The sequence below is a fragment of the Salmo salar genome, chromosome 20, assembly GCF_965601325.2.
Source record: "Salmo salar chromosome 20, fSalSal1, whole genome shotgun sequence".
NCBI classification, from domain to species: domain Eukaryota; kingdom Metazoa; phylum Chordata; class Actinopteri; order Salmoniformes; family Salmonidae; genus Salmo; species Salmo salar.
In genome coordinates this window covers 95,041,031-95,055,472 of record NC_138310.1, presented here as the reverse complement: position 1 = coordinate 95,055,472, position 14,442 = coordinate 95,041,031, and the positions used below count along the sequence as shown (strand labels likewise).

The following is a 14,442-nucleotide window of genomic DNA, read 5'->3' as shown; positions in this document are numbered from 1 at the left end:
GCTTTGAGGTTTAAGCCTAAACACACTTTTACGTAATCTGCAGTTATTTGTTGTGTCTATAAGATAAAACTGGTCTTTGCCTTGGAGGAGTCAGAAACTTCATCAACAACAGCAGTTATTAGTAAAGCATTTAAAGAGCACACACACGACACACACACACACACACACGACACACACACACGCACGCACGCACGACACACACACACGCACGACACACACACACACACACACGCACGACACACACACACACACACATAACATCATAATGTCAGCCTCTCTCTCTGTCCTGATAAGACATCAATTTGTTAAATGTACACAATTTAGTTAATTGGCAAAAGCAAAAAATATAAAATAATCCCAGCCAGTGTGGAATCTTGTTACTTTACGGTGGTTTGGATTTGTAAGAAAATGTAATTGATATATATTTAATTGATATATATTTAATTGATATATATTTATATATCTAGTTTATTTATATATAGTAAATTTATATATAATTAATTTATATGCACATCTGTGCTGCAGAGTCTGCCAGCCAGAAAAAGTGATGAGGTATATCTCATTCTGTTTATCATCAATAAAATACAAGACAAGCAACTAGTGATGTTAACATCCAGATAACTTTTCAGTGTTGATTAAAATATAGATGTTAACATCCAGATAACTTTTCAGTGTTGATTAAAATATAGATGTTAACATCCAGATAACTTTTCAGTGTTGATTAAAATATAGATGGAGGGGACTTGGTTGTTTCTTGTTTACTTAACGGTATCTGGCTCTTTTATAAAGCATAGCGTCCCAAACGAAACCCTATTCAGTGCACTACTTTTGACCAGAGGGCCCTGGTAGTAGTAGTGCACTACATAGGGAATAGGGTGCTATTTGATATGCAACCCGAACGTCTGTATCCTCTGTTGATATGAGCAGTTAAAGAATGTATTTCCCAAACGCCAAATCCACACTTTTTTTTTTCACATTAGTTTTTTTTTCTTCATCAGAAATGTGTGCTTACGGGTACCTTCATGTGTGCGTAAAATATTTCTGTCCTCAGATGTGTTGTTCGTCGATATATCCGTGTTTTTAGCTGGAATGGATTGTTCGTATTCTATATATTTGACTGTGATGTGTGGTTGTCTCACATGGCTATCTACAGCAGCATAGCAGACTACAGTAATGTGGTGTCCTCTCTCAGGTAGACTACAGTAATGTGGTGTCCTCTCAGGTAGACTACAGTAATGTGGTGTCCTCTCTCAGGTAGACTACAGTAATGTGGTGTCCTCTCAGGTAGACTACAGTAATGTGGTGTCCTCTCAGGTAGACTACAGTAATGTGGTGTCCTCTCAGGTAGACTACAGTAATGTGGTGTCCTCTCAGGTAGACTACAGTAATGTGGTGTCCTCTCAGGTAGACTACAGTAATGTGGTGTCCCTCTCAGGTAGACTACAGTAATGTGGTGTCCTCTCAGGTAGACTACAGTAATGTGGTGTCCTCTCAGGTAGACTACAGTAATGTGGTGTCCTCTCTCAGGTAGACTACAGTAATGTGGTGTCCTCTCAGGTAGACTACAGTAATGTGGTGTCCTCTCTCAGGTAGACTACAGTAATGTGGTGTCCTCTCAGGTAGACTACAGTAATGTGGTGTCCTCTCAGGTAGACTACAGTAATGTGGTGTCCTCTCAGGTAGACTACAGTAATGTGGTGTCCTCTCAGGTAGACTACAGTAATGTGGTGTCCTCTCTCAGGTAGACTACAGTAATGTGGTGTCCTCTCTCAGGTAGACTACAGTAATGTGGTGTCCTCTCAGGTAGACTACAGTAATGTGGTGTCCTCTCAGGTAGACTACAGTAATGTGGTGTCCTCTCTCAGGTAGACTACAGTAATGTGGTGTCCTCTCAGGTAGACTACAGTAATGTGGTGTCCTCTCTCAGGTAGACTACAGTAATGTGGTGTCCTCTCAGGTAGACTACAGTAATGTGGTGTCCTCTCAGGTAGACTACAGTAATGTGGTGTCCTCTCAGGTAGACTACAGTAATGTGGTGTCCTCTCAGGTAGACTACAGTAATGTGGTGTCCTCTCTCAGGTAGACTACAGTAATGTGGTGTCCTCTCAGGTAGACTACAGTAATGTGGTGTCCTCTCTCAGGTAGACTACAGTAATGTGGTGTCCTCTCAGGTAGACTACAGTAATGTGGTGTCCTCTCAGGTAGACTACAGTAATGTGGTGTCCTCTCAGGTAGACTACAGTAATGTGGTGTCCTCTCAGGTAGACTACAGTAATGTGGTGTCCTCTCTCAGGTAGACTACAGTAATGTGGTGTCCTCTCTCAGGTAGACTACAGTAATGTGGTGTCCTCTCAGGTAGACTACAGTAATGTGGTGTCCTCTCAGGTAGACTACAGTAATGTGGTGTCCTCTCAGGTAGACTACAGTAATGTGGTGTCCTCTCAGGTAGACTACAGTAATGTGGTGTCCTCTCAGGTAGACTACAGTAATGTGGTGTCCTCTCAGGTAGACTACAGTAATGTGGTGTCCTCTCTCAGGTAGACTACAGTAATGTGGTGTCCTCTCAGGTAGACTACAGTAATGTGGTGTCCTCTCAGGTAGACTACAGTAATGTGGTGTCCTCTCTCAGGTAGACTACAGTAATGTGGTGTCCTCTCAGGTAGACTACAGTAATGTGGTGTCCTCTCAGGTAGACTACAGTAATGTGGTGTCCTCTCAGGTAGACTACAGTAATGTGGTGTCCTCTCAGGTAGACTACAGTAATGTGGTGTCCTCTCAGGTAGACTACAGTAATGTGGTGTCCTCTCAGGTAGACTACAGTAATGTGGTGTCCTCTCTCAGGTAGACTACAGTAATGTGGTGTCCTCTCAGGTAGACTACAGTAATGTGGTGTCCTCTCTCAGGTAGACTACAGTAATGTGGTGTCCTCTCAGGTAGACTACAGTAATGTGGTGTCCTCTCTCAGGTAGACTACAGTAATGTGGTGTCCTCTCAGGTAGACTACAGTAATGTGGTGTCCTCTCAGGTAGACTACAGTAATGTGGTGTCCTCTCAGGTAGACTACAGTAATGTGGTGTCCTCTCAGGTAGACTACAGTAATGTGGTGCCCTCTCTCAGGTAGACTACAGTAATGTGGTGTCCTCTCTCAGGTAGACTACAGTAATGTGGTGTCCTCTCAGGTAGACTACAGTAATGTGGTGTCCTCTCAGGTAGACTACAGTAATGTGGTGTCCTCTCAGGTAGACTACAGTAATGTGGTGTCCTCTCAGGTAGACTACAGTAATGTGGTGTCCTCTCAGGTAGACTACAGTAATGTGGTGTCCTCTCTCAGGTAGACTACAGTAATGTGGTGTCCTCTCAGGTAGACTACAGTAATGTGGTGTCCTCTCAGGTAGACTACAGTAATGTGGTGTCCTCTCAGGTAGACTACAGTAATGTGGTGTCCTCTCAGGTAGACTACAGTAATGTGGTGTCCTCTCAGGTAGACTACAGTAATGTGGTGTCCTCTCTCAGGTAGACTACAGTAATGTGGTGTCCTCTCAGGTAGACTACAGTAATGTGGTGTCCTCTCAGGTAGACTACAGTAATGTGGTGTCCTCTCAGGTAGACTACAGTAATGTGGTGTCCTCTCTCAGGTAGACTACAGTAATGTGGTGTCCTCTCAGGTAGACTACAGTAATGTGGTGTCCTCTCAGGTAGACTACAGTAATGTGGTGTCCTCTCTCAGGTAGACTACAGTAATGTGGTGTCCTCTCAGGTAGACTACAGTAATGTGGTGTCCTCTCTCAGGTAGACTACAGTAATGTGGTGTCCTCTCTCAGGTAGACTACAGTAATGTGGTGTCCTCTCAGGTAGACTACAGTAATGTGGTGTCCTCTCAGGTAGACTACAGTAATGTGGTGTCCTCTCTCAGGTAGACTACAGTAATGTGGTGTCCTCTCAGGTAGACTACAGTAATGTGGTGTCCTCTCTCAGGTAGACTACAGTAATGTGGTGTCCTCTCAGGTAGACTACAGTAATGTGGTGTCCTCTCAGGTAGACTACAGTAATGTGGTGTCCTCTCAGGTAGACTACAGTAATGTGGTGTCCTCTCAGGTAGACTACAGTAATGTGGTGTCCTCTCTCAGGTAGACTACAGTAATGTGGTGTCCTCTCAGGTAGACTACAGTAATGTGGTGTCCTCTCTCAGGTAGACTACAGTAATGTGGTGTCCTCTCAGGTAGACTACAGTAATGTGGTGTCCTCTCTCAGGTAGACTACAGTAATGTGGTGTCCTCTCAGGTAGACTACAGTAATGTGGTGTCCTCTCAGGTAGACTACAGTAATGTGGTGTCCTCTCAGGTAGACTACAGCAATGTGGTGTCCTCTCAGGTAGACTACAGTAATGTGGTGTCCTCTCTCAGGTAGACTACAGTAATGTGGTGTCCTCTCAGGTAGACTACAGTAATGTGGTGTCCTCTCAGGTAGACTACAGTAATGTGGTGTCCTCTCAGGTAGACTACAGTAATGTGGTGTCCTCTCAGGTAGACTACAGTAATGTGGTGTCCTCTCTCAGGTAGACTACAGTAATGTGGTGTCCTCTCAGGTAGACTACAGTAATGTGGTGTCCTCTCAGGTAGACTACAGTAATGTGGTGTCCTCTCAGGTAGACTACAGTAATGTGGTGTCCTCTCTCAGGTAGACTACAGTAATGTGGTGTCCTCTCTCAGGTAGACTACAGTAATGTGGTGTCCTCTCAGGTAGACTACAGTAATGTGGTGTCCTCTCTCAGGTAGACTACAGTAATGTGGTGTCCTCTCAGGTAGACTACAGTAATGTGGTGTCCTCTCTCAGGTAGACTACAGTAATGTGGTGTCCTCTCAGGTAGACTACAGTAATGTGGTGTCCTCTCAGGTAGACTACAGTAATGTGGTGTCCTCTCAGGTAGACTACAGTAATGTGGTGTCCTCTCAGGTAGACTACAGTAATGTGGTGTCCTCTCTCAGGTAGACTACAGTAATGTGGTGTCCTCTCTCAGGTAGACTACAGTAATGTGGTGTCCTCTCAGGTAGACTACAGTAATGTGGTGTCCTCTCAGGTAGACTACAGTAATGTGGTGTCCTCTCTCAGGTAGACTACAGTAATGTGGTGTCCTCTCAGGTAGACTACAGTAATGTGGTGTCCTCTCTCAGGTAGACTACAGTAATGTGGTGTCCTCTCAGGTAGACTACAGTAATGTGGTGTCCTCTCAGGTAGACTACAGTAATGTGGTGTCCTCTCAGGTAGACTACAGTAATGTGGTGTCCTCTCAGGTAGACTACAGTAATGTGGTGTCCTCTCTCAGGTAGACTACAGTAATGTGGTGTCCTCTCAGGTAGACTACAGTAATGTGGTGTCCTCTCTCAGGTAGACTACAGTAATGTGGTGTCCTCTCAGGTAGACTACAGTAATGTGGTGTCCTCTCAGGTAGACTACAGTAATGTGGTGTCCTCTCAGGTAGACTACAGTAATGTGGTGTCCTCTCAGGTAGACTACAGTAATGTGGTGTCCTCTCTCAGGTAGACTACAGTAATGTGGTGTCCTCTCTCAGGTAGACTACAGTAATGTGGTGTCCTCTCAGGTAGACTACAGTAATGTGGTGTCCTCTCAGGTAGACTACAGTAATGTGGTGTCCTCTCAGGTAGACTACAGTAATGTGGTGTCCTCTCAGGTAGACTACAGTAATGTGGTGTCCTCTCAGGTAGACTACAGTAATGTGGTGTCCTCTCAGGTAGACTACAGTAATGTGGTGTCCTCTCTCAGGTAGACTACAGTAATGTGGTGTCCTCTCAGGTAGACTACAGTAATGTGGTGTCCTCTCAGGTAGACTACAGTAATGTGGTGTCCTCTCTCAGGTAGACTACAGTAATGTGGTGTCCTCTCAGGTAGACTACAGTAATGTGGTGTCCTCTCAGGTAGACTACAGTAATGTGGTGTCCTCTCAGGTAGACTACAGTAATGTGGTGTCCTCTCAGGTAGACTACAGTAATGTGGTGTCCTCTCAGGTAGACTACAGTAATGTGGTGTCCTCTCAGGTAGACTACAGTAATGTGGTGTCCTCTCTCAGGTAGACTACAGTAATGTGGTGTCCTCTCAGGTAGACTACAGTAATGTGGTGTCCTCTCAGGTAGACTACAGTAATGTGGTGTCTCCTCTCTCCTCCATGTCTCCTCTCCTCCCCCTTTCCTCCTCCTCTCCGTGTCTCCTCCTTCTCCTCTCCTCCTCCTCTCCTCCTCCTCTCATCTCCTCTCCTGTCCTCTCCTCTCATCTCCTCCTCCTCTCCTCTCCTGTCCTCTCCTCTCATCTCATCTCCTCTCTGTGTCTCCTCTCCTGTCCTCCTCCTCTCCGTTTCTCCTCTCATCTCCTCCTCCTCTCCTCTCCTGTCCTCTCCTCTCATCTCATCTCCTCTCTGTGTCTCCTCTCCTGTCCTCCTCCTCTCCGTTTCTCCTCTCATCTTCTCCTCCTCTCCTCTCCTCCTCCTCTCCAGAGATCATGTACAGCTGGGTGTTCAACGAGTTCCCGTCGTTTGTTGCCGAGGATAGCCGGCGGTTCATCTCCCAGGTAACGGGCAACCTGTACGTGTCCAAGGTGCAGCCTAGCGACGTGGGCAGCTACATCTGTCTGGTGAAGAACACGGTGACCAACGCCAGGGTCCTCAGCCCGCCCACGCCACTCACACTCAGAACAGATGGTGAGACTCACGCCCCTTCACCACGCCACTCACACTCAGAACAGATGGTGAGACTCACGCCCTTCACCACGCCACTCACACTCAGAACAGATGGTGAGACTCACGCCCCTTCACCACGCCACTCACACTCAGAACAGATGGTGAGACTCACGCCCTTCACCACGCCACTCACACTCAGAACAGATGGTGAGACTCACGCCCTTCACCACGCCACTCACACTCAGAACAGATGGTGAGACTCACGCCCTTCACCACGCCACTCACACTCAGAACAGATGGTGAGACTCACGCCCTTCACCACGCCACTCACACTCAGAACAGATGGTGAGACTCACGCCCTTCACCACGCCACTCACACTCAGAACAGATGGTGAGACTCACGCCCTTCACCACGCCACTCACACTCAGAACAGATGGTGAGACTCACGCCCTTCACCACGCCACTCACACTCAGAACAGATGGTGAGACTCACGCCCCTTCACCACGCCACTCACACTCAGAACAGATGGTGAGACTCACGCCCCTTCACCACGCCACTCACACTCAGAACAGATGGTGAGACTCACGCCCTTCACCACGCCACTCACACTCAGAACAGATGGTGAGACTCACGCCCCTTCACCACGCCACTCACACTCAGAACAGATGGTGAGACTCACGCCCCTTCACCACGCCACTCACACTCAGAACAGATGGTGAGACTCACGCCCTTCACCACGCCACTCACACTCAGAACAGATGGTGAGACTCACGCCCCTTCACCACGCCACTCACACTCAGAACAGATGGTGAGACTCAGCCCGCCCACGCCACTCACACTCAGAACAGATGGTGAGACTCACGCCCCTTCACCACGCCACTCACACTCAGAACAGATGGTGAGACTCACGCCCCTTCACCTCTCTACACGCGCCCCTGACACACCCCTTCACCTCTCTACACACGCCCCTGACACGCCCCTGACACACCCCTTCACCTCTCTACACACGCCCCTGACACACCCCTTCACCTCTCTACACACGCCCCTGACACACCCCTTCACCCCTCTACACACGCCCCTGACACACCCCTTCACCCCTCTACACACGCCCCTGACACACCCCTTCACCTCTCTACACACGCCCCTGACACGCCCCTGACACACCCCTTCACCTCTCTATACACGCCCCTGACACACCCCTTCACCTCTCTACACACGCCCCTGACACACCCCTTCACCTCTCTACACACGCCCCTGACACACCCCTTCACCCTTCTACACACGCCCCTGACACACCCCTTCTTCCCTCTACACACGCCCCTGACACGCCCCTGACACACCCCCTTCACCCCTCTACACACGCCCCCCCGACACACCCCCTTCACCTCTCTACACACGCCCCTGACACACCCCTTCACCTCTCTACACACGCCCCTGACACACCCCTTCACCTCTCTACACACGCCCCTGACACACCCCTTCACCCCTCTACACACGCCCCTGACACACCCCTTCTTCCCTCTACACACACCCCTGACACGCCCCTGACACACCCCTTCACCCCTCTACACACGCCCCTGACACACCCCTTCACCTCTCTACACACGCCCCTGACACACCCCTTCACCTCTCTACACACGCCCATGCCACACCCCTGACACACCCCTTTTTCCCTCTACATATGCCCCTGACACGCCCCTGACACACCCCTTCTTCCCTCTACACACGCCCCTGACACACCCCCTTCTTCCCTCTACACACGCCCCTGACACACCCCTTCTTCCCTCTACACACGCCCCTGACACGCCCCTGACACACCCCTTCTTCCCTCTACACACGCCCATGACACGCCCCTGACTGCCTCCTCATCCCTCACACTGTACCCTCCTCATCCCTCACACACTGTACCCTCCTCATCCCTCACACACTGTACCCTCCTCATCCCTCACACACTGTACCCTCCTCATCCCTCACACTGTACCCTCCTCATCCCTCACACTGTACCCTCCTCATCCCTCACACACTGTACCCTCCTCATCCCTCACACTGTACCCTCCTCATCCCTCACACTGTACCCTCCTCATCCCTCACACACTGTACCCTCCTCATCCCTCACACTGCACCCTCCTCATCCCTCACACTGTACCCTCCTCATCCCTCACACTGTACCCTCCTCATCCCTCACACACTGTACCCTCCTCATCCCTCACACTGTACCCTCCTCATCCCTCACACTGTACCCTCCTCATCCCTCACACACTGTACCCTCCTCATCCCTCACACTGTACCCTCCTCATCCCTCACACTGTACCCTCCTCATCCCTCACACACTGTGCCCTCCTCATCCAGGTGGAAACCCAATGGCAGATTTAGGTACTATAATACATGAGCACTCAGGCACGCCAACCCGGAAGTGGTCTAATATTTCACTTCCTGTAATATGTTTACATATGCATACATCAGATATTCATTTGAAAGGTGTTTTCCCCTTGGTGGGCCCTTGGTGGGCCCTTGGTGGGCCCTTGGTGGGCAGCTCTGCAGGCCTTAGAGAGAGACAGTGTCAGGAATAGATAGTCAGGAAGCTTTATCATTGTGTTCCCCTTGGTGGGCCCTTGGTGGGCCCTTGGTGGGCAGCTCTGCAGGCCTTAGAGAGAGACAGTGTCAAGAATAGATAGTCAGGAAGCTTTATCATTGTGTTCCCCTTGGTGGGCCCTTGGTGGGCCCTTGGTGGGCAGCTCTGCAGGCCTTAGAGAGAGACAGTGTCAAGAATAGATAGTCAGGAAGCTTTATCATTGTGTTCCCCTTGGTGGGCCCTTGGTGGGCCCTTGGTGGGCAGCTCTGCAGGCCTTAGAGAGAGACAGTGTCAAGAATAGATAGTCAGGAAGCTTTATCATTGTGTTCCCCTTGGTGGGCCCTTGGTGGGCCCTTGGTGGGCAGCTCTGCAGGCCTTCGAGAGACAGTGTCAGGAATAGATAGTCAGGAAGCTTTATCATTGTGTTCCCCTTGGTGGGCCCTTGGTGGGCCCTTGGTGGGCAGCTCTGCAGGCCTTAGAGAGAGACAGTGTCAAGAATAGATAGTCAGGAAGCTTTATCATTGTGTTCCCCTTGGTGGGCCCTTGGTGGGCCCTTGGTGGGCCCTTGGTGGGCAGCTCTGCAGGCCTTCGAGAGACAGTGTCAGGAATAGATAGTCAGGAAGCTTTATCATTGTGTTCCCCTTGGTGGGCCCTTGGTGGGCCCTTGGTGGGCCCTTGGTGGGCAGCTCTGCAGGCCTTCGAGAGACAGTGTCAGGAATAGATAGTCAGGAAGCTTTATCATTGTGTTCCCCTTGGTGGGCCCTTGGTGGGCCCTTGGTGGGCCCTTGGTGGGCAGCTCTGCAGGCCTTAGAGAGAGACAGTGTCAAGAATAGATAGTCAGGAAGCTTTATCATTGTGTTCCCCTTGGTGGGCCCTTGGTGGGCCCTTGGTGGGCAGCTCTGCAGGCCTTAGAGAGAGACAGTGTCAGGAATAGATAGTCAGGAAGCTTTATCATTGTGTTCCCCTTGGTGGGCCCTTGGTGGGCCCTTGGTGGGCAGCTCTGCAGGCCTTAGAGAGAGACAGTGTCAGGAATAGATAGTCAGGAAGCTTTATCATTGTGTTCCCCTTGGTGGGCCCTTGGTGGGCCCTTGGTGGGCCCTTGGTGGGCAGCTCTGCAGGCCTTCGAGAGACAGTGTCAGGAATAGATAGTCAGGAAGCTTTATCATTGTGTTCCCCTTGGTGGGCCCTTGGTGGGCCCTTGGTGGGCCCTTGGTGGGCAGCTCTGCAGGCCTTCGAGAGACAGTGTCAGGAATAGACGGTCAGGAAGCTTTATCATTGTGTTCCCCTTGGTGGGCCCTTGGTGGGCCCTTGGTGGGCCCTTGGTGGGCAGCTCTGCAGGCCTTAGAGAGAGACAGTGTCAAGAATAGATAGTCAGGAAGCTTTATCATTGTGTTCCCCTTGGTGGGCCCTTGGTGGGCCCTTGGTGGGCAGCTCTGCAGGCCTTAGAGAGAGACAGTGTCAAGAATAGATAGTCAGGAAGCTTTATCATTGTGTTCCCCTTGGTGGGCCCTTGGTGGGCCCTTGGTGGGCAGCTCTGCAGGCCTTAGAGAGAGACAGTGTCAGGAATAGATAGTCAGGAAGCTTTATCATTGTGTTCCCCTTGGTGGGCCCTTGGTGGGCCCTTGGTGGGCAGCTCTGCAGGCCTTAGAGAGAGACAGTGTCAGGAATAGATAGTCAGGAAGCTTTATCATTGTGTTCCCCTTGGTGGGCCCTTGGTGGGCCCTTGGTGGGCCCTTGGTGGGCAGCTCTGCAGGCCTTCGAGAGACAGTGTCAGGAATAGATAGTCAGGAAGCTTTATCATTGTGTTCCCCTTGGTGGGCCCTTGGTGGGCCCTTGGTGGGCCCTTGGTGGGCAGCTCTGCAGGCCTTCGAGAGACAGTGTCAGGAATAGACGGTCAGGAAGCTTTATCATTGTGTTCCCCTTGGTGGGCCCTTGGTGGGCCCTTGGTGGGCCCTTGGTGGGCAGCTCTGCAGGCCTTAGAGAGAGACAGTGTCAAGAATAGATAGTCAGGAAGCTTTATCATTGTGTTCCCCTTGGTGGGCCCTTGGTGGGCCCTTGGTGGGCAGCTCTGCAGGCCTTAGAGAGAGACAGTGTCAAGAATAGATAGTCAGGAAGCTTTATCATTGTGTTCCCCTTGGTGGGCCCTTGGTGGGCCCTTGGTGGGCCCTTGGTGGGCAGCTCTGCAGGCCTTCGAGAGACAGTGTCAGGAATAGACGGTCAGGAAGCTTTATCATTGTGTTCCCCTTGGTGGGCCCTTGGTGGGCCCTTGGTGGGCAGCTCTGCAGGCCTTAGAGAGAGACAGTGTCAGGAATAGATAGTCAGGAAGCTTTATCATTGTGTTCCCCTTGGTGGGCCCTTGGTGGGCCCTTGGTGGGCAGCTCTGCAGGCCTTAGAGAGAGACAGTGTCAGGAATAGATAGTCAGGAAGCTTTATCATTAGTAGCTTTCTCCAATCATGCACAATGTGCCCTGGCCAAACCAGCCGTCGGGGAAATCATCTCTCCCGCATAAAATTAACTGAATCAATGGTTGTCATTGGTGAATGGGATGCTCGGTCTTTTATACTGTTAGCCTCTCAGGGGTCTCGGCTCGGACGGAGGTGCTGGAGAGAAAGGAGAGGGGTTGGATTCAGGTGCGTCTTTCTCTCTCTCTTTCTCTCTTTCTCTCTTTCTCTCTCTCTCTCTCTTTCTCTCTCTCTCTCTCTCTCTCTCTCTCTCTCTCTCTCTTTCTCTTTCTCTTTCTCTTTCTCTCTCTCTTCTCTAACCTGAGGAGTTTTCATACATCTGGCTCCACAGAGGGTCTCTCATCGTCACCTAATGCAGCGCTGATGCTTGTCATTGTCAAGGTTTCAGAGGGTCATTGAAAATGCGCTCCAAGGTTCCCAATGCGTTTAAATGAAAAGGACTTTCATGCTCCGGGAAAAACAGGTATCGGTTGGCATTGTAGTTGATGTGGCAGCAGGTATTTAGCATTTTACCTCGCCATGAAGTACGATGTCCTCTCCAGCTCATCTCTTTCTGTCTGGATTTGCATATCCTCGTTGTTGTGAAGCACTCCTTGGAGACGTACATAACGCTAAGCTCATTACCATAGTAAATCAGATTGTTCCTCTCATTTACAAAGATGGAAAACGAGGAGGGGAAGTGGACCCCGTGATCTGGAAGTCAGGCCTATGTTCAGACGTCATTAAAACGCTGATTCATACAAGAAACAAAAGCAGAGGAGAAATTCTGCGAGAGACATGTTAGACAGAGTCATTCTTCTTCTTCTTCTAGTAACTGGTTGCTTTCTTAACTCAGGTGTTGGAAAATAATAATTTTTGTATTATCCGTATTTGTGTCCAATGAATGGTGTGGTGAGGTCATCGGGGAAGGGTATTTAAAAGCTGAGAGGCTCTCTCAGAGGGCAGTCTCTCTCAGAGGGTAGTCTCTCAGAGGGTAGTCTCTCAGAGGGTAGTCTCTCTCAGAGGGTAGTCTCTCAGAGGGTAGTCTCTCAGAGGGTAGTCTCTCAGAGGGTAGTCTCTCAGAGGGTAGTCTCTCTCAGAGGGCAGTCTCTCTCAGAGGGTAGTCTCTCAGAAGGTAGTCTCTCAGAGGGCAGTCTCTCTCAGAGGGTAGTGTCTCTCAGAGGGTAGTCTCTCTCAGAGGGTAGTCTCTCTCAGAGGGCAGTCTCTCAGAGGGTAGTCTCTCAGAGGGCAGTCTCTCTCAGAGGGTAGTCTCTCAGAGGGTAGTCTCTCTCAGAGGGTAGTCTCTCAGAGGGTAGTCTCTCTCAGAGGGTAGTCTCTCTCAGAGGGTAGTCTCTCTCAGAGGGTAGTCTCTCTCAGAGGGTAGTCTCTCTCAGAAGGTAGTCTCTCTCAGAGGGTAGTCTCTCAGAGGGCAGTCTCTCTCAGAGGGTAGTCTCTCTCAGAGGGTAGTCTCTCAGAGGGTAGTCTCTCAGAGGGTAGTCTCTCTCAGAGGGTAGTCTCTCTCAGAGGGTAGTCTCTCAGAGGGTAGTCTCTCAGAGGGTAGTCTCTCTCAGAAGGTAGTCTCTCTCAGAGGGTAGTCTCTCAGAGGGTAGTCTCTCAGAGGGTAGTCTCTCAGAGGGTAGTCTCTCTCAGAGGGTAGTCTCTCTCAGAGGGTAGTCTTTCTCAGAGGGTAGTCTTTCTCAGAGGGTAGTCTCTCTCAGAGGGTAGTCTCTCTCAGAGGGTTGTCTCTCAGAGGGTAGTCTCTCAGAAGGTAGTTTCTCAGAGGGTAGTGTCTCTCAGAGGGTAGTCTCTCTCAGAGGGTAGTCTCTCAGAGGGTAGTCTCTCAGAGGGTAGTCTCTCAGAGGGTAGTCTCTCTCAGAGGGTAGTCTCTCAGAGGGCAGTCTCTCTCAGAGGGCAGTCTCTCTCAGAGGGTAGTCTCTCTCAGAGGGTAGTCTCTCTCAGAGGGTAGTCTCTCTCAGAGGGTAGTCTCTCAGAGGGTAGTCTCTCAGAGGGTAGTCTCTCTCAGAGGGTAATCTCTCAGAGGGTAGTCTCTCTCAGAGGGTAGTCTCTCTCAGAAGGTAGTCTCTCTCAGAGGGTAGTCTCTCTCAGAGAGTAGTCTCTCTCAGAAGGTAGTCTCTCTCAGAGGGTAGTCTCTCTCAGAAGGTAGTCTCTCTCAGAGGGTAGTCTCTCTCAGAGGGCAGTCTCTCTCAGAGGGCAGTCTCTCTCAGAGGGTAGTCTCTCTCAGAGGGTAGTCTCTCTCAGAGGGTAGTCTCTCAGAGGGTAGTCTCTCTCAGAGGGTAGTCTCTCTCAGAGGGTAGTCTCTCAGAGGGTAGTCTCTCTCAGAGGGTAGTCTCTCTCAGAGGGTAGTCTCTCAGAGGGTAGTCTCTCAGCGGGCAGTCTCTCTCAGAGGGTAGTCTCTCTCAGAGGGTAGTCTCTCAGAGGGTAGTCTCTCTCAGAGGGTAGTCTCTCTCAGAGGGTAGTCTCTCTCAGAGGGTAGTCTCTCAGAGGGTAGTCTCTCTCAGAGGGTAGTCTCTCTCAGAGGGTAGTCTCTCAGAGGGTAGTCTCTCTCAGAGGGTAGTCTCTCTCAGAGGGTAGTCTCTCTCAGAGGGTAGTCTCTCAGAGGGTAGTCTCCACAACATAAAGGTGTCTAATACGAGGGTCCATTCAGCCGTGCAGCCCATTACACCAAACACTTTTTTGGCAGACGCCTCTCGCATATTCAGCCTGTACTGAGAATTTGG

The 14,442-nt window shown here is 50.3% G+C and overlaps 1 protein-coding gene across 1 annotated transcript in view; it reads left to right on the top strand.

Moving 5' to 3' along the window:
- The window catches only part of LOC106581589 (contactin-5), a 483,973-nt gene that overhangs the window by 247,130 nt on the left and 222,401 nt on the right, over positions 1–14,442 (top strand). Inside the window, exon 7 of the mRNA XM_082966829.1 lies at positions 6,506–6,709. Within this exon, the coding sequence (XP_082822955.1) occupies positions 6,506–6,709 (204 nt within the window). The remainder of the gene's footprint in view (positions 1–6,505; positions 6,710–14,442) is intronic.